The 23,227-nt window shown below is 38.3% G+C and overlaps 1 protein-coding gene across 2 annotated transcripts in view; it reads left to right on the plus strand.

Annotated features, from left to right (window-relative positions):
- Positions 1-23,227, plus strand: part of klhl5 (kelch-like family member 5) — a 45,239-nt gene that overhangs the window by 13,022 nt on the left and 8,990 nt on the right. The window contains exons 1-6 of one of the 2 annotated variants that reach the window (XM_056730446.1): positions 1,169-1,809; positions 10,583-10,765; positions 13,661-13,797; positions 13,965-14,161; positions 15,921-16,133; positions 22,532-22,718. In XM_056730446.1, the coding sequence (XP_056586424.1) occupies positions 1,295-1,809; positions 10,583-10,765; positions 13,661-13,797; positions 13,965-14,161; positions 15,921-16,133; positions 22,532-22,718 (1,432 nt within the window). In that variant the 5' untranslated portion in view covers positions 1,169-1,294. Of the gene's footprint in view, positions 1-1,168; positions 1,810-10,582; positions 10,766-13,660; positions 13,798-13,964; positions 14,162-15,920; positions 16,134-22,531; positions 22,719-23,227 lie in introns of those variants that run through there. The other variant, XM_056730455.1, reaches the window with a different exon arrangement.

Here is a 23,227-nt window from a genome sequence, read left to right on the forward strand (position 1 = left end):
CTACTGTGAATAATTTAGCCTCTCTGGCATCTTTCTGGCATCAAATTTACTCTAAGACAGAACCTAAGAAAAAAACATGTTCAATCCCAAAGGAAAACTCAAAATATAGGACAAAAGTTCCATTAATCTTTCCATCTTCTCTGTGATCAGTGTTGTATGGGTTAGAAAACTGATTAAGTTTACAAACTGTACACTGTTCCAAAGCTTTGTCTCTGTGGGCCGCATGGACATCTTTACATATTGTTTACATTGTCTATTTTCACTTTTTAAACTCTTCTCTCTATCTCTTTCACGTTTCAAAGTTTATTTATTTGTCCGCTTTTATTCTCCTCCTATTAATATCACTTCTCCTCCTATTCATTTCTATTTCCTGTGGAAGTGTACTATTGCGGTATTGACAAATGCGTGTATAAGGTATATTTAGCTTTTGTGTGATATTGATTGTGGAGAGTGGTTGTCTGGTTTGTATTTCTATTGAGTGAGTTTTAAGTGTAATGGTAAAAAATATCAACATCTGCTAATGTTGGAGGTGTGTGTGTGTCTTTAAAAAAAGAAAGGTGGTCTGTTTGTCATGGAACCTTGTTTCGTGGTAGATAAATATTGGCTACTTTGAGACCTGAGTTGGTGTTGAGAAGGGATGCTGCAACATATAGCTTGGAACATGAAGAAAGCTTGTAAGCTTTCTTGAGTTTCAATGACAAGTCACCGATGCTTTGTATTAATAACAACTATTTTATGACTGATTATTTCAGTTTTGAACCCTAAAAACCAATAGAAACTGTATAGAAACCAATAGAAACCAATAGAAACCAATAGAAACCAGAAATTGTAATGAATTCAATGGTTATTGTATTGGTTTAAATGGAATATTGACTTTGTCGGTGTGGGTATATGAATGAATTTTGTAATGGTGCATAATGGAATTTGTTATGGGAATCATTAGAACATGTATTGCTGTTTTCAACAGGGAAAATATTGATTTTTTTAACATTTTCTATGTACAGTATAAAGACCTTTCTACAGTATTAACAAACATGTCCTATTCTTTATCCATGCACGCACATGGAGGTCAAAGAATAGTGTCATTAAAGGTTTTAACCGCACAGCCTACGTGGATGAGAGAGAGAGAGAGAGAGAGAGAGAGAGAGAGTGTGTAGTTCCCTCTCCCCTCTCACTCCACTCGTCGTCTCCGTGGTTTTCGCCAGCAGCGCTCGCGTGCGCCGTTACCAAGACAATCACGGATTACGAAGCTTATCGTTCCGTACGCGCGTCTCCAGTTACCGGAGTCTCGGGAATGTCGAATCCCAGGAAGGACTTTGACGTTAAACAGATCTTGCGTATCCGATGGAGATGGTTCGGCCACCCAACATCTCCTCCCCCCGGCAATCAGCCTTCGGGAGATCTGTTCAGTGGCAGCCGGGTGACGGGAGGCACATCAACCGGCGGTGACCAGCCCACCCTCGGCGGCTGCGGTAGCTCCAGTCCCGCCGCCGGTGCCAGCTCGAGTAACGGTAACTCTTCTTCCAACATCAACAACAATCGAAAGTTTGGGGAATCGGTTTCGAACAACGGGCTGTCAACTGTGGTGGTGCTAGGCGCCTCCGCGTGCCCTCGGTCCATGAGCCAGCAGGAGTGCCGGAGCCCCTCGCCGGGGCCGTGGGTCTTTCCTGCTCACTCCCGCTCCAGCGAGAGCCTGGAGCCGCTTCAGCAGCAGCGGGAGCCGCCGTCCACGCGTGTTCCAGAAGCTCCTGGCCCGGGAGACGACGAAAACAATAACCACAACGTGGACTCTGACACCAGCTCCTGCAGGTATGGGAAAGCGTTACTAGTCGAATACAGCAGGGCGCTTGTACCTAACTGGTACCACTTCACACCAGATGCATTGCCAGCTGCTCTCATTATGACAAAACTGTTATCGCGAGCCCTTTTGTTTCCTCACGTTGTCCATGTGATAAACCGCGCATATGGTGTATTCACCAAATTAACTGATGAGAGATTATTCTCTTTTTTAAGTACGTTTTTCACTTTTAGACACTTCAAGCATTTTTTATATAATCGATAATAAAATTCATTAAGATTTGACAGCAGACTATATCACTGGACCCTAATTGCTGTTGTTAGAGGCATTTAATCATGTTGTCACATTGTTTGTGACACAAGGTGTAGGCTACGCATTATATTGTAAAGTGCACTTCACATAATAAACCGCAGTTTAATAAAACCAAACTTCCAGTAAAGGAATGTATAGTTTAATTGAGTGTGTTTCATCTGACGTGTTGTGTATCGCGGTTCTCTGATATGCGGGGTGTGGCGTGAAAGGACGATCTAGTTTGCGTTCATTTTGCTCTTTCATAATGACTCGTGAAGCTGTTATCTGCCTCGCGTTTGATGTATGAATGAATGATTATGATGCAACGTGTGCAAACGCGTTTGATTCAGCATGTTTACATAAATTGCGAGTCATCTTCCTTCTGAGAAGTTCAGCATGATGAAGAGCTGATTAAAATATGTGGGAGTTTGAAAGATTACAAGAAAAGTTAAAACACCCCTTTGCTTATTGTTTTTGTGTATGTTTTTGCCATAGCACAGCATATAGACGAGCAAGTTTGTATATGGATCAAAGACAATAAGACGTCCCCACAAAATACATTTTGTGTCCTTAGAAAGCACATTTTATGTGAGTGAAATGTCGAATTAAGTGTTTCAAATAAGTTTTTGGACATTAAAATGTCATAAGTCAATTGAAATAATGTTAAATTGTCATTCAGTGTAACTTTTATGTACAAATTTATACAATATGCTTATTCTGACTATAAAAATATATAAAAGAATAAGGGAGAATATTACATTTTATTGTGCTTTAAATGAGTAAAACATTCTTATTGACAAAGTGGGCAAAACCTACAACTAATTACAACTAATTAGCATTTGGGGTGAAAGTAAGTTGCCTTTTAATATGGCATATAAGAGGCAGTTTCCCCTTCCTGTCAAAACATTCTGCCCCACTAGCTCCAAGCTTTTACTTTCTCAGTCTTCAAACTGAACTTCTCTTTCATTGTCTTGCTGGTAGTCTATTAACACAGTGAAATTTAGATTTTTTGCTGACACGTGATTGAATTTTGTACCACTAACATACACACTATACACTTTCAGCATGATCTCGGTGCATAAGAACACACATACACATACAAAAAATGTCACCACCTGGGCAGTGCTGTGATCTGGGGTTGCTGCAGTTGCTCAGGACTATAGGTTCAGCAACGTTATGTGCCCAAAGAATGAGGTCAGCTGATTACCCTGAATATACTAAATGAACAGGGTATTCAATCAATGGATTTTTCTTCCCTGATGGAACAAGCATATTCCAAAATGACAATGCCAGGATTCATCAGGCTCAAATTGTGAAAGAGTGGTTCAGAGCACGAGACTTCATTTTCACACATGGATTGGCCTCCACAGAGTCCACACCTTAAACCCATTGAGAATCTTTGGAATGTGATGGAGAAGACTTTGCAAAGTGGTCCGCTTCAAAAATGAGTGCTGTTCTGGATAGGAATAATGGTTGTCACGTTGCAGAAGCTTATCGAAACGATGCCACGGCGAATGCATGCTGTAATCAAAGCTAAAGGCGGTCCAGCAAAATATTAGAGTGTGTGACATTTTTTGGATGGGCAGTGTATTTTAAATTTCATAAAAAGTGCTTCAGGTAAAGCCATGCAAATTCACTTTCTATTATAAAATGTTTAACTTAATTAAAATGCTAAAAGCTTCCTCCCCTGGTCCAAAGACATGCATGGTAGGTTGATTGGCATCTCTGGAAAAATTGTCCGTAGGGTGTGAGTGCGTGAGTGAATGAGTGAATGTGTGTGCCCTGCGATGGGTTGGCACTCCATCCAGGGTGTATCCTGCCTTGATGCCCAAAGACTCCTGAGATAGGCGCAGGCTCCCCGTGACCCGAGGTAGTTCGGATAAGCGGTAGAAAATGGATGGATGGAAAATGCTAAAAGCAGCTACGCAATCCATGATGTGGGCCTATGCACAATTGCACATACATTGACATTGCAATTCTTCCTTTGGTAATAATGCACCTCTGAACTCTCACTCAATTTTTTCCATTCTGCTGCAAGCTTATTTCCACACCCACTCACTCTTGTGGTATAATAACACTTTCCCTGCGTACAGATGCGTAATTTGCAAAATCCTGCTTAATTTGGGCGCATACACCATATATAGTGTCAAGTGTTCACGGAGTTATTTTTTTTCAATATAACATAAAACAAACCAGAGGCATATAATAGTCTTTCTTAGGCCTTTTCTTCTTTAGATACTATAAATCAAATCTCAAAACAACTGGGTGGCTTCATTTTACAATGTTAATTTTTTTTTTTGCCATTCAGTACCAGGGAAACAAGTGCAGGGCACAGGGACTTTGAATATCGTCTTGGTGTCAGAAAGGTTGATATCCGGTGTTTCCGAGTGACTGGGGGTTTGTATGACAGTGTTTATTTTTGTTGAGAAAGAAGGATGTGGGTCTGTCAGTGTGGTGTAGCTCTAAAAAAGCATTTAGTCACCCGTCACCTTGGAGACGGTTGATTCAACCTGCTTTTTTCACAGCTTGCAGTTCATACCAGGAAAAATGACCATAATTAAATAAACACACACACTGACTGAATTTGAACTTTTACCTGTGAGAGAAGTAGCAACCGTAATAAACATCTACAGTTTTTAACCAATAAACAGTAATGCGGTTTGTTTAATGTGTCTTCTAAATTTGCATTTTAGAGAAGTATATCATAACGTTCAAAAACACATGTACATGAACCCTGTGTCTTATACCTGCACCTCGGTGCTAAACACAAGTTTTATTACAGTAGAAGCATAAATAGGGAGTGAATATTTAAGGATTCATGCATGATTCCATAAACCTTCAGGGCCCAGGGCTATATGTGACTGACAAGGATAGAGAGATGCAGGAAGAAAGAGGAGAAGAAGAAAACCGTCTAGTTGACTGAAAACCGCAATTATGATCTGGAGATAATGAGGCAAAGCATCTGATATGTTTTGAGCATACTAACTAGAAGTTTCTCTCGTCTCTCTTTATGGCTTTGATTCACATATTTTTATATATGTGTGTGGTTACACACACACACGTATGCACAATATATTCTTAAGGCAACTAAAGAGAAATAGAGAGTGTGGGAGGAATTCTTTATTTTGTTGGTTAAATATTTTGTCTTTCTGAAATTAGACCGAGGTCAGGTTTTATTTTGTCTATGTATCTATACATAGAATGCTAATTCATAACCGTGTTGGTACAGTTACATGAAAAAGTATGCACACTTAAATTGTTGAACATTATTCGTTCTGGTTATATTTGTTGTATTATATATGTTTTTTGGCAAGTGCACATTATTAAATTGCAAACAGGCTCATTTGACTGTGTTCTTTTTAATAAATCAGGAAAATGGGCTTCTCTATATAACAGCGTGTGCTCTTGCTCTGTTTCATTTCTATCTTATCATACAATTACTAAACTGACAGTATTTGGTGCACTAAGAACATAGGGTTATGGTATTTATTTTAGTCTATAAATATAAACAATTTTAGATGAATGATGAAAAGTTGGATATCCTGGAAACAGTGCTACTCTATATGAATGTTTATTGTAAAGAGAGCTAGAACATGCCTAATGGGCTTATAGACAAAAGCCTCCACACACTACTCCCCTCAGAGCAACAAGAACAGAAGAAAGATACAGGCCTAATTTTCATCGTACTTTTCCTTATCGTTCCTATTTCTTTTGCCATACCTGCTTCCTCATTTTCCGAGTTGCTTTCTGTGTACATGACTGATCCTTTGCATAAAGTTGTCAACTGTATGTGCAGTTTTGTATATCTGCTTGTGGAATAAGACGCAGATTCTATTAAGATGCCGTTTTCTATACAATTGTGTATTTAATGTTTAACTGACTTCCCTAAAACATAAATCCCACACGTTCCCTCTGCATTTGATACATTTGCTCGTTCCCTTCTGAATTGGCATGCAGAGGCTCAAATCTGATCCTGATACGTCAACATATCAAACAATGTTGCACGTTGCAAGGCATTACAGTGCGCTTTTAATGTCAAAGTGTTTTCACTGTGTGGTTTCTAATATGTTGCAGAATAAGTCATTCTACAGAAAGCCAATGCCACACTATGATCTCCCCATTTGAAATAGTCACTACAGTCAAGCTACAATACAGAATAATAAAAAAATATCATATTTACTGTTCCCGGAGGATTGTCCAATAATGGACTAAGAAAAGTTTTTGCGAAACAGTTTTATATGTTGGAAAAAAACTTTCAGAAACCTGTGCGATCGCTGGGGGGTGTATCGAGCACAGAAATACAGTGTTATACGCCCTACTCATTTTTGGGCAAGACGGGCGAGTGATAGGAAGACCCGCTTACCATCAATATTGGCAGAATTTCAGTGATGGATGCTAGATAAACGGTGGATATGACACTGGATTTGCAGATCGTTTGAAATTGATAGATAGAGTGGTCCCAGCGCTAAAAGATCCTAGACATGAACCGCAAACTAAATCTGTTTTTTGTTGGCAATCCGCGATTACGTGCATAATGATAACAACACAAACTTTTAGTAAATCAATGCGATGACGTATTGTGTGCTCGTGATTTTGTTCCTCTCCTCATACACCCCCAGCAGGTCGTATTTGTCTGCAAATAATTGTACAACTGTATCTATCTTTTATAAATGTGATCAAACTAAATACTCTTCGAAAATATGAAGTATGCAATTCTACTCGTAAGTTCAACCAGACCTTTAATAACTTAATACTTTTTTCTTTACCAATATTCATATATTATTTTCAGGCTTAAGTCAGGGCATATGGGACCAAATTATGCCTTTGATGTGTATTGTACAGTTTGACGTAAATGCTGTGGATGCTCAGTGTGCTGTGGATTTTACATAAAGACCTCAATGGGATTATATTGTACAGTATTAATATCGTACAGTAACAACTGTAAAAACTATGCAGTGTGCACTCGGTTAGCAACTCCCCAAGACTGATCAGAGGGCTAATAAAATGAAAGAGAGGAACTTAATAGGGAGAGCAGTTGAACGTGAAGGTGACTGGAAACTAACAATGGCGTAGAGAGTTTAATAATAAGGTGATTAAGGAAGAGACCCAGAGGGCAAGCGAGACTGAGAGACTTTTGAAGAGGACTAGGAAATAAGGTTCACGGAAGGAACGAAAGAAAGACAGCAAAAAACAGTCAATGTAAATTATAAAGAGAATAGTTTGAGCGAGAGAGAAAAAACTGTGCAAATACTTTATAAAGGGACGATTGCCCGCTGGGGATGTTCAAGAGCTGGCAGGTGTTTATCTGGCCCTTTTTAGATAACTCTCACTGCTTCTCTCCTGTGTGCTTGCGTGTGTGTTATGTTTACTTAGGTTGGTCTTGTTGGGAGAATTGTGAGTTTGCTCTTGTACATGCTGGGTAGACAAGTGCGTCTATGTGTGTTTAATATCGCCTGTAGTCTCTGATTTCATATGAAACTAAGTAATTATGTCATCTAGAGGAGCCAGAGGGTGGAAACACGTTACCTATAACTTAATATTAAACCACTTGAGAGGGAATCTCTAGTTCGTTTCAGCATACAGTCTCTAGTATACTTCTCGGCATTAAAGGGACGGTTCTTCCAAAATCTGCGATCTGTGATCATTCACTCATAATTTCAAGTGATTTATTTTGGTAACGGAGATGATAAGCTGTGACGTATGCTAAACATTTAAACCATTATCCGATAAAAAGCTTTTCAAAAGCTCCCCATCATAGCTTTCTAATTTGCAATTAAAAAAAATGGTGTTCAATCTTGGGACTGTGCAGAATTCTCTTCCTCCCTCTCACTGTATTTCTGCTCCGTAGTTGATACGTCTTAACACCTATATGAATGAGTCTTTAATTGCTTTTAAGAGGTTTGGAACCTAAAGCTCAAAGGCATTCGCACTCGCTCTCATCATCTCACCATCTGTCTTCTCTTCAAATGGTGTGAATGAAAGCTGTGTTCGTGCTAGTTTGTATGAGTGAATGAGCTCTTTTTCTTTGATATTTTATTAAGGTAAACGCTTTGAACTTTCTTGCTGAATTAAATGGATTTTCAATGTGATCTTGGAATGTGAGGCTAGTGGCTGTTTACACAAGACCATTTTCAACTAAAAGCAGATCACTTTTTATGCGTTTTGGCTGTTCATTTACACAAAAACGGACCGTTTTGGGGTACTGAAAACGCAAACTTTTTTGAAAACAACGGCATTATCATTTCCGTGTAAACTCTGAAGGCGACGTTTTCCAAAAACAATGCTCGCATGCGTGTAGTGTTTCTTTACAATCCAACATCGCCATCCACTGGACTGGCATGCATAATACATTGTCTTTATTCCTTATCCCGGATCCACGTAAATGCAGATCGTTTTGATTACGCTGTCATGTGTATGTGAAACTTTTAAAAAACGTAAAGGAAAAACTTTCCCGTCTTTGATCGTCTTGTCCTAAATGCTCTAGTTTGGCGGTGCTCATCTTCTACTGCTTGGCACAGAAACCCCATAGAGCTTTTGTGGGACTCGCTGTTCTTCCTCCGACAGATTTTTGCAAATAATTTGAGCTCTCAAGGCGCTAGACATGTAAATCTGCCTTTAACCTGTGAAATGAATAGCAATGTTTGAAATTTAAAAAATGAAAACTTTATTTTCTGTGTGAAAGTGACATTTCACCCCAAAATGTCATCAGTTACTCACCCTCAAGTTGTTTCAGTTCTAGTCAATGGTGGCCAAGATCTGTTTGGTTACAAGCATTCTTCCAAATATCTTTCTCTGTGTTCATGAGAACAAAGACATATACAATAACAATAACTAGACAATTATTTGGTACTTGCTAGTTGGTTTTAACTTTTATTAGGAAAAACAACATGCCAGAGAGCATTTGATTGGCCATCAATTTCTGTAGTGCATGATGAGTCATCAATATTTTTAATCCATATTCATGAAGATTTTCAAATAGAGATGGATTCAAAGCTTACAGACATCGATTCAAAGCCACAAAACCCACATTTTGATTTCAGGGTTTTTTAATACAGCTTGACGCATTTCATTTACATCCTCTAATTCACATTCGTCTTAATAACCGAACGGTTAAAGTTAACTATCACCTTCTCCACTGGCTCACGTGCCGACTATTGTGATTAATTACGCATCGCACTATTCAATTTCAAGAATCCTGGATGAGTCGAAAACCCACCCTGCGATCATAGACAGAATGTCTACTGTAGAGATGTGTTCACAATAGCACCATTAAGAGACTCAGAGAGGCAGAGAGAGAGAAGATAAGTGTGAACAGGGGAAATGGGGGATTGGAAAGGCAATCTGCGGAGAGAAAGGACGAGAGACAGGAATGACAGAAAGCCGGTGATAAAGCGAAAGAGAGAGAGAGACAGTGGATACGACAGCCGTTTGGGAACCAGCTAAATTGCTTTGTGTATTTCATGGCCAGCTTCATCATCAAAGCTAATTACTAACAGCTCTCTAAAGCCCTCTATATTTATCCATCCATTGATCGTGCATCGTGTATAATTGTGAGTGCAGTGATCTAATTTTGCAAGGATGGCTTGTGCCACATTTTAAATGATTTTAATTTTTTTTTGTCATATGATTTTGTTTGTGCTGTTTCCCTTTTTCAATTTAGATTGACTAAAATTCATATATTGGTATTTTTAATCCTTTTTACAATATTCAATATTTATTTATGAATTGTACACTCTGGGTTATTTTCAACCCAGCGTTTGGTCAAAAAGGGAAGAATTCAGCGGTTGGGTTGTAAATTTACCAATGCTGGGTTATTTTAAGCCATTGTTGGGTCGAGAATAAACATTTAGTTTTTTTTCATATTTGACCCAATGCTGGGTTTAATATAATCCTTTTAGAGTGTATTTATTGTGTAAAAGTGCCTTTCTGAGAAACAACAATTTCATCCACACCATTCTAGTAGGGACATTATTTTAAGCATTGAAACATATAAGAAATGTAGTACAATATAGGAAAGTCATGCACCTTTTTTAAACACAGGGATATAAAAATGTATTTAAAATTGTTTATTACATTTTAATTATTTTCTTTTATATCAAAACAACAATGCACAGTAACACCGTGTCTACTGAACCAGTGTGGACAATTTTTTAAATGGGTTCTAATGCGTCACACTGCATGGTGTCCAGCATGCACAGTGTAGTAATCAATATTGTTATAATAGCAATATTTACTTATAGTAAAAAAAAATTTTAACCATTTAAATATTCCACATTTGGAATGATGATGTAACTCATTTGTCGAATCCATTATGAATATTTTTATTTATATGGACAGTCTGAACCGCTTAACAGAAATGAGGCAAACTTGGCAATCCTATCACATTTGTTGCCATTGTTCTGCCTTATTTAACACAGATTTTCCACACTTTAAATCACACTCACCCAGTTCAAATTTGCAATTTTCTAACACAACGTGCACTCTTGTTTGCAGGACATCCAACAGCACTGTGACGATATCCTCATGTGCATCGATGGAGCCGTGTGTATCAGATGAACACTTCCAGGCACACAGTCACGCCGAACACACCTTCAGACGCATGGAGGCATACCTGCGCACCAGGAAGCTGTGTGACGTCGTTCTTCTCGCTGGGGACCGCAGAATACCAGCACACAGGTAATGAAAATGCAGCTTCTAGACTATCAAATGGTCCACACAAGGAGGTTATTATTGTGAATCGTTAACTTTAATACCAAAGACATTTGGTAACGATCAAAAATGGGAGTTTTAAAAAATCTGTAAACTAAGCTGAAACTGTAAAGTAAACATATTTCTTGACATCCTGATATTACAAATTCTAAATGATCTATTTCTACAGCTTAGTTTTATGAAAGAGTTTGAGTGGTCTTAAATGGTGAATAAGTGTTGTGGTTTATGCATTAGCGTATGTCCATGTAGTCCATAAAATCTTAATCTGAAATATGAATCTTTCCATGAAGTGTAATCAAGCTTTAAAATCTTTTTTAAAGTTTATCTTTCAGTAGATAATTTCAGTATAGGATAAACTGAGTTCCTTATACACAAATAAAGCAAAGCCACCTATAAATGTTGTAGAATTCTTTAATTTGAAGACCTTATATAAGTTTATAGCACCACCTTGGCATTCTACCCCTTTATTGTTCTTTAATCTATTCATCCTGTCTTCTCTTTCATCATCTCACCGTCTTTGTTTAGTTCTGCTGATTGTAGGACTGCCTCAGGCAGCTGGAGGGTTTGCTGGTGTTTTATTTATAATGACACACACGCGCGCACACACACACACACACACACAAACACACACACACACAGTGTCAGGCTAATGTGATGACGAACTTACAAAAAGAAGCTGAATCATCCAGTGGAACTCTAATAAGAGTAAAAGGCAGAGAACTTTTTGAACCTCTTGATTAATGTGAGTGTTTTTGTGTATGTGTGTCTGCAGCGTGTGTGTAGTGTAGTGAAGGGCTTTTAATTCAATCTGCTGTGTGATAAATGAACATAAGGGGAGTGATGGAAGGTAAATGCTGAGTGTTACTCTGCTGCTAAATGAGTCTCACATTTGCAAATGTACTTTCACTACTGTCACACTTATCTCTCTCATTCTCTCACTCTTTCTCTTTTGTTCTTCTGTTACTTACCCTTAATTATTCTTTATTCGTATGCTGATTTTTCCACTGCAGTAAGTAGGAGGAATCAAACCTACGATGTAAACACTAATATGTCTATAAGCTTTCCTGTAGCTAAACTGATAGAGCATTAGGCTAGCAACATCAAGGTCGTCGATTCGATGTACAAAGTAGTTTGATTAAATGTATGGTAAGTCACTTGAATAAAAGCCTCTGAATCTGCTTCCACAGAATTCTGCAGAAAGCTTGTGCATCTCACAGAATTCAACCACTCGTAGTTAACATATTTTGTCACATGTTGGTAACCACATGGCCATCGGTTCTGTTCTCAGGGTAACAGACACACGAACAGATCAAATGAAAGCTGCTTTGTATTAAAACGTTTTCCATATGCATTAATGTAAATATAATGGATTACTGCATTCTAATGCAAGGTACGAGAACCTGAGAAAACCATTTGGTATTGTATTTTGGATATACCTGTATAACAATTATTTGGTTTGCTTTGTTGTAGTTTTCTTAGCATTTCGCAACATCCAAGGACTAAAATAATTGAAAGCTTTTCTAATGCATGATGGCTAAGTAAATCATCTTTTATCTCGAAAACGTGATGAATTCTTAGCCCTGTGTCAGCTTCCATAGTGCTTCGAAAGAAAGGGGGAGAGGAGGAATGTGCCGTTGGTTGCAATTCGCAACCTCGCCACTAGGTGCCACTAAATTTCATACACTAGACTTTTAATTACGATCTCAAATCTAGTATTTTCTTCTTCTCAAGTATATTTACTTAAAACTTGAAAAAGGACTCGATTTTTTATGTATTGTATTGAGGTAAAAGTATGTAGCCCTAAATGCTGTATGTATTTATGAAGTGTAGTGGAGTTCAAGTATTGTATATGCTTTATAATGTACAGTCATGGCCAAAATTGTTGGCACCCCTGAAAAGTATTTCTCGTAGAAAAGTATTGCATTATCACATGTTTTGCTGTACACATGTTTATTCCCATTGTGTTTAATGGAACAAAACAAAAAAAAGGAGGAAAAAAGCTAATTTGACATAATGTCACACAAAACTCCAAAAATGGGCTGGACAAAATTATTGGCACACTTAACTTAATATTTGGTTGCACACCCTTTAGAACCAATAACTGAAATCAATCGCTTCCTATAACCATCAATAAACATCTTGCACCAATTTCAGATTTTATGTGTATACAGATTTTATGTGGGCTATTTTTGTAGCATGTGGGTAGGATTTAATTCTGCTAGATCGTGTTTCTGTCTGTAGTCATTTCTATCTTATCAGAGAATAGATTTGAACAGTCATTTTATCGCAGAATTTTCCTATTTAATCCTCTTTAATTATGTTAATATTATTTTTGATTATGTCAAGAAGTGACTGTCAGAGGCTGTCTGCTTATCTCATACAGTATACCTGTCCTGACACGTCTAACAAAAATGAATCAATATCACACAATTTGTTGTGTTTTATTAATCTTATTATACGCTTAACCAGCACACACATAACCAAAACAAAACAACTACATAGTAGTTTAACCAAATCAAACCAAAAACACCACAGAGTTAAGATAGAAGCACATACACCGACGCTCAGTCCCTGCATACAGTAGGCTAGTTAGCATTTTGTCTCTGAGTCTAATAGATTTAAAGCCGCAAGCTTTGACCGTGTGTGCATATGTGAATATCTTTGTCAGGAGAGCCGGATTTCAATAGGAAATCCTCATTTTACCATGCTTCAGTTAACGGATCCTCAAATCCCGTCTCTTCCCGTAATCTCCATCTCTCACAATTTTTGTCATGCTTTACCTGCAACACACAAGAGTGTCTGTTCAGTCATTCAGAACACATGGTTCAGATCGTTCATATCATCTTCATTTCTCTCTCTTAGACTTGTTCTCTCATCAGTGTCCGATTATTTTGCGGCCATGTTCACCAGTGATGTCCGAGAGGCAAAACAAGAGGAGGTCAAAATGGAGGGTGTGGACCCGGATGCATTATGGGTCTTGGTACAGTATGCATACACAGGTAATGTTTTTTGTTAGATGGACACAAATGCATAACCCCTTATGTTATGAACAATGTCTCAGGCATTAGATGATGGAGAAGACAGAGCATTATGATTTGCATATTTTGTTTATAAATTGGGTGATAAATCAACGCAGTCGAGTCATTCCCAGAGTTTGTTTCCGCAGGGTGTTTGGAGTTAAGAGAGGACACTATAGAGAGTTTGCTGTCTGCGTCATGTCTTCTGCAGCTGTCTGCAGTGGTTCAGGCCTGCTGCAGTTACCTAATGAAACAGCTCCATCCCTCCAACTGTCTGGGCATTCGCTCCTTCGCAGACGCCCAGGGCTGTCTGGATCTCCATAAGGTTGCACATAACTACACTATGGTGAGCTTCCACACATGCATGCACACATTTTGAGTTGTTGTACACTTTTATACTATACAGAGAATATGCTGGCAAAAGAGTGTTTTTAACTCCGGAAATGAAAGTTTTGACTACAAAACTGTTTAACTTCAGTGAACACACCTCTCTCCCAAACCTCCTCTCCTACATTTATCTATTTTCTTTTCTCCTTTTTGTTGTCTTCCCAAAACAACACATTCTAAAGGATTTATCTCCTCAGTTAACTGAGCCGAAACACATGAAAGTAAATGAAAGGACAGCATATGCTGTGCTTGAACTCCATATTATGTCTGTGCGGCGTTTCGGTAGGCGTTCGTGTCCATAAGGCTATCTCTGCGCATGTGGACGTGCGATTATTCAGCTCATTTTCACAGCTGCAAAAAAGTTCCCGAACGAGGCGAGAGTGTTTAATTGGACATGCTACTGTTCCTCTTTGGACATTTTCCGCTCTGCGTTTGATGTTCCTGCATTCCTGGGGGAAACTCATTCAAGAAAATATAACCCATAATAGCCCGCCCACAGTTCTCAACAGGGGGGTTGTCATGGAGACTGGGTTGGAAACTTGCTTGATTTTCCATCACCGCTTCTGTTTCCTATCTGTCTTTCCTTGTTATTTCACCCCTTTCTCTTCCACTCTCTCCCAGGAGATGATGTCCACTGGCTTTGCTTGTCCAGTTTGTACCTCATGTCTGTTTATTTCTACTGTGTTTTCTGCGCTGTGTGGTCTGTCAGAATTTTATTTTACTTTCCAAAATGTAAAAGGTCTATTTCCGCTTTTTAAACCTGATTGGATGAGCTGCTGTGAGATCAGTGACTACACATTAATTGATACTATATACAATTAAATTACTCAATTCTTATTATTTATGGAATATTGCAGTGTATTATAAATGATTTATGTGGTGGGTCTTGTTAAGCATCAAAGCCCCACCCTACATTTTTCTTATTCTATAAGCAGTTACACAGATATACCTCACAATTCGCAAGAAAACATCACAACTTCCATTTAATGCCAAATTTAAAGCTGAGGTGTCACTTTGAGACCAACTAAATTCAGGCCATTTTAGGTCAGTTCTTAAGTAAAGTCAGTCAGATTAAGGAAGTCCTTCTACTCTGCGGCCATTTTTGCAACGCCTTTCAGTCAAAGCAAGAACCACAGTCTGCTTGAATGGGGAAAGGCAGATATTTCTGAAACTGCTGGCAAAAACCACAATTGAACAGCATATTTTGGATATACCTTGCATTAAGGAAACCTGACATGAACTGTACCATAGCTTTTGTTTTCTAAGCTTAAATTGCAGTAAAAGCACCTTTTTTGAGGAAGCTTCAGGTAGTGAGCTCTGGCCCAGAGATAGGTCAGTCTTTATCGATTGATGATTGGCTGTTTTTCCTGGAAGGGCGGGACTTTCCTTCTCTATAGCGACCGTATTGACCATTGCATTCCCTCCCCATTCATTGTAATCGCAGTGTCGCATCTTGCTAATATCTATTATCTTTCGTAAAGTACAACCAATCGAATCAATGCTATACTGTTATAAATTATTTCCTCCCTTTGTGTATTTTGTTGTTCAGCACATGTGTGTGTATAGAGTACATAATGTTACGTAAGCATTATACCATATGGTTGAAAGGCCATTAGTCAAAACTTTACACCACACACACAATCTGATGCTTTACACTCTCTGTTTATGTTAAAACCACATCTGTTTTTCTCCTAACCACTATCTCTCTTTCTCTATAGGAGCACTTTATGGAGGTCATGAGACATCAGGAGTTTCTCCTCCTGCCTGCGAGTGAGGTGGAAAAGTTGTTAGCCTCCGATGACATGAACGTTCCAGAAGAGGAAACTGTGGTAGCGGCACTGCTCAGTTGGGTCCATCATGACGCGTCCACCCGTCAATCACACCTGCCTGCTCTCCTCGCTCATATCCGCCTTCCCCTGCTTAAACCTCAGGTCAGTCGGGCATCCATCTGTTCACCAATTCATCACTCTGTCAGTATATTATGCCTTTTATTCAGCTGTTCTCTTACCTGATTACACAGCAAGATCGGTCTGCCAATGAATCAGTATCTGAACGTTATTGATCTGCATTAGTCTTATATCAGTTAATCACTTAATTCAGTGATCGGACAGTATTGGGTGTATGTCACTCGTCATTGAGACTGCTGATCAGCCTTTGGGCCCTTCTTTCACGATCGAAGCGCATGGCCTAAAGTGCAGGGCGCAAGTCCACTCAGGGTGTGTTCCCGAGTCAACTTTTGCTAGTTTAACTACGGGAATCGGTCGGCATGTCAGGGCGCATGGTCTAAACTGGTTGTCCCGATTCTCTTACTGAGTAGTGGGTGTTTTTGGGTGAATTGTGCAATAAACCAGAGTTTCATCTCTCATTCCCTTTAAGAGTCAGTTGCACTCGCACCATTGCGGATTCGCTATTTACACGGCGGAATTTGCAAGAGCAAAGACTGGACGCTTATCCAGAGAGGAAACGCATCTGCTCGTGTGTGAGGTTAAAGCGCGCGAGCAGATCATCTACATGACCAGCCGGATTTTTTCTTTATGTTCACAAGAATAATCTTTTACATAGTAATCCATTTATTTTTTATATTTGGCATGTTTTTGTGCTGCTGCGCTTCCCTCAGTGTAATAACTTTAAAGTGAAAGGGCATTGTGGACCCGCCCAGAGGCGCATTTTCTACAAATGCACACATATTTTTTTTCTTCCGTTTTTAGTTCCTGAAAATAGCAACGCGCAAGCAGTACATCATCCAATTAATAATTTGTCTTTCTGTTCAACTTAAAATTTATAGTTCATTTTTAAGGTAATATTTCTTCAGTTTAAAACATTGTTAAATATAAATATTTTTAATTCAGTTCAACTAAGAAATTTTAGTTTTGAGGAATGTACAATTTATAGGTTACACACACAGGCCAGGGCATGCGCATTAAACACAAACATCGTCCAGTCACCACCAGACCACCCTCTTCAAGTTAACGGTCCGTGGATAAACATAGATGCACCAGTCACTCATGAACACGTTTTTGAAGGTAAGTAAACTACTTACGAAATCTGTTGATAATGAATATGAATTTGTTTTAACATTCCTGTCACTGTTTTATGAACGTTGTTATTTGTAAATTACGTTATCTGTTATAATTTCAGCTTCAGGTTAGTTAATGGTATAGCTGAAATGAAGGGTTTTGTTCATGGCACGCACTCTCTTACTGAAACTCATGAATTCTCCCATCATAAACCCACAGAATTAACGTTCCTGTGGACCTGTCATTTGTAATAATTTCATGGGTTGTCTGTGATCTTAATCCCGTGCAAATCAGCCATGTCTGTAATTTGTAAATAAAAAATTCCCCCCACAAAAGTTGCCATATTTCGCGGAATACCCAGATCTTGTGATAATATTAACAATAGTCGCATGTGAATCTGCATCTGCGATTTGGCAGGCTTGTATAGGCTTTGTGTGTGAGAGATTCCTCACAATCTCCTTTCAATTTTTTTTCCAGATGTCAGAGAAGGATGAGGCTGAACAAATTCTTCAGCAGGAAACCATGGCAATCTTCATAATCAGAGCTGCACAAGCTGTACCCAAAGATATTGCCGTCATACATGAGGGACAATAATGGCTGTGGTTTTCTAAGGTCAATGTTTGCAAAATCTAGTACTTGAGTACTGAACTTGTGGATGTATGGAAGTAATTTATAAGTTAATAAATATTGATGTTATGAAAATTATTGGTGTCTTTTTCTATTAGATTTCGGATAGGATTAAATATTAATGTTCCTTAATGCAATCATGTTTTATTAGATCCACATCTTTTTGTTTAAAACAAATAATTTCTATCAAAATGATAAATAATTGTTTATTTAGGTCTATTTCGATTTAATTGGATAAAGCAAATAATTTCTAATGAGTATTTCAATTAAATCTATATCTATTTAATTGAAGAAAACTAATAATTTGAAATATTATTTCTTAAATAAGAATTTTTGTTTTGATTAAATCTTTGTATGGATCAAAAATAGAATTTAAATAAATTGACTAACTTCAACAAGAAATATATCATTTGCGCTAAGTTTTATAAAATATTTTTTATGGGCATATTTTCTCATTTATTTTTCATTGGATCAACTTATAAAATATAGATGTGAATCCAAACCAAACCAAACCAAACAGATGTGAATTTTTTTTGTTGTTTCAATGGAAACCTTTTTTCAGTGTATATTCTAATGGAAAAAGACTGAAATCCTTAAGATGTTGTCAGAGCTTGCGCTTCATTAACTTACAGTAACGCATTTTAAGTCACTTTGAAAACAAAGCATATGCCTTATATGCAATGTATTTATCAATATATCCCTCAAGAAAGGAATAATGTACATTTTGGAGAGCTTGTTGCAGTTCCTCTATACATTTAGAAGGTGTTGCTTCTATGTTCATGTAATAACTCAATGGTGATAAAATCAGGACTGTTGCAAGACTTCTTGTTCTTCTTTTTGCTAAAAACATAGTTGATGACTTATAATTCTAAAATATATTTTCTGACACACTAAAGTGGACAATATATATATAGCTCTATACACTCACCTGAAGGATTATTAGGAACACCATACCAGATCTGGTGACTGTGGGGGCCATTTCAGTACAGTGAACTCATTGTCATGTTCAAGAAACCAATTTGAAATGATTCGAGCTTTGTGACATGGTGCATTATTCTGCTGGAAGTAGCCATCAGAGGATGGGTACATGGTGGTCATAAAGGGATGGACATGGTCAGAAACAATGCTCAGGCAGGCCGTGGCATTTAAACAATGCCCAATTGGCACTAAGGGGCCTAAAGTGTGCCAAGAAAACCCCCCACACCATTACACCACCATGATAATTGCATTAATGAGAAATTGAACAGGTGTTCCTAATAATCCTTTAGGTGAGTGTATGTATACAGACCATCCCTTCCACAAAATCACTTTCATGTTTAAAAAAGAGCAAGACCTTTTATATGTTACATGTTCCAAATCAACGTCCTGTTTTAAGTCATTTCATGGGGTGCTTAACATGTGCTTTTGCGTTACTGGTGATAAAAAACTTAATTACTCAAGAAAGAGATAGGGTTGAAATGAATCTTAACATATCTGTTCCAATAGAACCAATGTACTTTTATTGAGATGTTGGGATATAAACGTGTCAACAGTTTAACTAATAGTAACCAATTTTCACAGCATGGTTCTCTTCAAGCTACAGCTTGGCAATGACAATAGAATTTGAATTCTGTTACACTGAAATGCATTTATGCACATACTGTACATAATTAGAGAATGGGACTTTTATTTTATTTTGTGGTGGCATTTTTTTGGGTCTTCTGGAGGAAAACAGCTTAGTCATCAAACTAAATGATGTTTATTTGAAAGGTTTGTGTGAGAGTTTGGCGGTAGGGGTTAGCGGACAGAATATACAATTATAAAAATCATTATGCTTATGATAAGTCCCCATACAACATGTTTTTGTGAAGGTCAGCGCTGTACTGCAAGGCTGTGTGGTTGTGTTTTCAGTGATGGGATATGTTTGGAGCCTGGAGAGTGTGATAAGATGTTGTTGTGTCTCGTCTTTCTTATCACATTCTTAACGTCTCTCTCTCTCCCACACATTCGCTCCGCGGGAAGTTTTTCTTGGCCTGTACATCTTAAAAAACCAAAAGCACCCTCCGCCGACCACATCTATCCGTTATGCCTTTGTTGTTATCACAAGTCCTTGTTAAGAAATCTGAGTTTGATATTATTGTCATGAACTTCAGACTGGATATTTTTTGACCGACCTGCAGTTTAATTGAGAATCCTCCCCTTCTAAACCGTCTTTTCGCTTTTCGCTTTGTGCATTTTCATTTTAATGCATGATAAATTCTTCTGAACTGCCACTCTCTACCTTTCTGTCTCTCTCTCGCTAAGGTGAAAGAAGAGAGAAAATATTAAAATAATTCCAGATGAACGTTCTCTCATGGCCGGCTTGCTGAGTTTGTGCAATCCCATCTAAATGTAAATCGGTTTTTCGGCACTCTCCGGTGAGGGAAAAAAAGCTTGCGGTCCGGCCGGCTCAACTCCGGAACATTAATATCTTTCCAGCGTGTTTCCTCGGTATTCACGTTGAGTGGAGATGATCGATTGGAGTTTCTGACAGATGCACTTGTTCTCTGCATGTGACTTGGGCTCTTTAGTGAGAAAAGGAAATGTTTAGCTTTTGTTTTTAGCAAGAAGAGAAAAAGAAAAGGAGGGGTGGAGAAGGTATGGGTGATAGACAGGGAGTGAGGAGGTGGTGTTGCATGTGTGGGGGAATATTGGAGCTCTAACTCTTTCCCGAGTGCTGTGATGGATGCCATTATGTATTCAGTAAGATGGTACTACTACACATACACACACACACACACTGTTTCATATCATAAGAAGCATCGCAAATGCTGATGGAAAATGTAACATCCTGATAGATGCATTGTTGTGTGGGCATCCACGTGTATGGATATGCATGTTAATGCATGGAAACGCTTTGCGTTTAGGTGGTGTGTGTGTGGCTATACGGATTAAGATACTGGCACATTTATAGAAAAATTTGAGACTTTGCTTGGGTATTTAAATGACCAAATATTGAAATCTGACCTTTCGGTATGGTGAACGCCTTAATTTTTAATTTTAAGGTTGACATGTGTGGAATTGCCCATATCCATTTGATTTTGTGCCATTGCCAGGCTTACCGGATTTTTACGAATAATACTTTGCCTTGTATCAATAAAAGGTTTTGATCGTACCGTGGACTCCTACTAAAGAACATCTCTATGGGGCTGTATCTGTGCTGTAGAATTCATTAAACTGTCACACAGCACCGCTCTAATTAAAATCCTCTCCATTTACCGATAGAGATGATAAACAGGGCAGATGAGATGATGAATTTATTGAGCGAAGACTTGTTAACTTAACAGCCACGAGAGGTGTCATTTGACAAAGATTATAGGAAACGACACAAGGAAAGAGGAAGAATAAGGAATGTCCCATGTAATGTTTATGGATGAGGCGGTAATGATTTGGAGCTGCGCCTGCAGAAGAAAATAGGTTGTGTGTGTGTGTGTGTGTGTGGTTGTTCCAGGTTCTTTTATGCTTTTACTCAGGAGTTGTAACCTATATAAGAATCTCTGCAGTCTGTTTAGAGGTCTAGAGAGACACTTGCACGCCCTCGCTGGGAATCCCTCATTTAAAAAAGAAATGTAGGTAGGACCTTTTGTTAGATGTTTCACCGGAAGCTTGTTTTAGTCCCCGGAGTCCTCTCCTGAGGTGCTGAGAAGCTGAGATGGATTCAGCACTGTCAGGTTATCAAAGCGTATCTTTAAGTGGTCCAATTGAAGGGTTTTGTTTGGAGCCCGATATATTTTGAGACTATGAAGTATAAAGATGTCCCTTCATAAAAAGAGTAAGGTATTGAAAATCTGTTTTCAGGTATGGCGGGACCACATTTGGAAGAGTTTCTTTGTTTTTTTATTGTTGAAGTGGACATGTTAAGAATTCGTAAAGGTCAATAAATGATGAGAAATTGAGGAACGCTGTCACATTTTTGGTGCCTTTATTATTGAATTTTTTTTCTTTGATTTTGAATATTTGAATAGTTCCCTTACAAATTTTTTTAAGTATTAATGAAAATATAAATATACAAATATAATTTTACATTCGAAAAGATATTAAAGTATATAGACTTAGAGGTCATTTTATGGTATTACCATGTGATACCATAAATACAATGGTTCCACAATGTTTTTATCCAGAGATAATAAAATTAACTCAAAAATAATATCAATAATTGTATTATGTAAGCAAAATATTTTCTTGTCTTATTAAGTAACCTTGTTTAAAGCTCCTCTATAGGCTTTCCTCATTTAGATTTGATCCATATTCAGTATTCCTGGACAGCAAGCTTCAGATCATCCACCGATTTTGAATTAGATGAAATTCTGGGCTCTGGCTGAGCCATTGCAGAAATCTCCTTGTTTCAAACCATTCCTTCATGGTTTTTGCTTTGCGTTTTGCACCATTGTCCTGCTGGAAAACTAATCTCGCCCTACATGCAGATCTCTGACTGACTGAGACTGTATTTGCATATATTTGGCTCTTTTCACAAAGTTCTTGATGCCAGGAAGCTGTCCAACTCCTTCTGAAAACAAACCGCACGGTATAATGTTGGTACCACCATGCTTGACGGCTGGTTATGATGTTATCTGAGTCTTTTTATTCCAAAGACCTCACCTACAGTTTCTAGTGTTTGTCACGCAATCGAGAACTGAACATAATGCTGGTCTTTTTTGTTCATGCAGTTTTTAGCAGATATGGAGGCGAACCCATTGCTGAGGGACAGCGTGGAGTGTCAGCGGCTGGTAATGGAGGCCATGAAGTATCATTTGCTGCCAGAGAGACGGCCCCTCCTTCAGAGCCCAAGGACACGCCCACGCAAGGCCACCGTGGGGGCGCTATTCGCTGTTGGTGGCATGGACGCCACGAAAGGTATTTCTGAATATATTTGGTGATGTTACTGTAGTTGTATCAGCCTTTTATTTTGAATGTCAGATGTGATCTGATAACAAAATACCTTCGAGCCCCCCCTCTTCTCTTTTCTCCCTGTCTCTGTCAGTTTCCTTTCATTAGTGCAGTGGACTGCTGAGAATGAACATTTCCATTTTTTCTTTAGAGATATTTTAGAGATATTTCTTTAGAGATATTTTAGAGATATTTCTTTGGAGATATTTTTGGATACTGCGTTGCCAGCTTGTGTTAAACCCTGACAGCAGCTTATGTTTAAATTTGTACAAGATTTGGATTTATCGACATGGAGATTTACGAGTGAGATATAAACGTTGTGAGGTTTGGGCAGAAATTTGCTGAAGTATGTCTTATGTTAAATGAGGATGGTTATGAACTGCGTTGTGTTAAAGGTGAATCATGTAGGCTTTGGTTTGTGGGTGGTTTCTTGGCTCAGACGCAATAAGAACCAGAAGCATGTTTTGGGAGGTTCG

Source organism: Triplophysa dalaica, chromosome 2 (genome assembly GCF_015846415.1).
Source record: "Triplophysa dalaica isolate WHDGS20190420 chromosome 2, ASM1584641v1, whole genome shotgun sequence".
Classification (NCBI taxonomy): domain Eukaryota; kingdom Metazoa; phylum Chordata; class Actinopteri; order Cypriniformes; family Nemacheilidae; genus Triplophysa; species Triplophysa dalaica.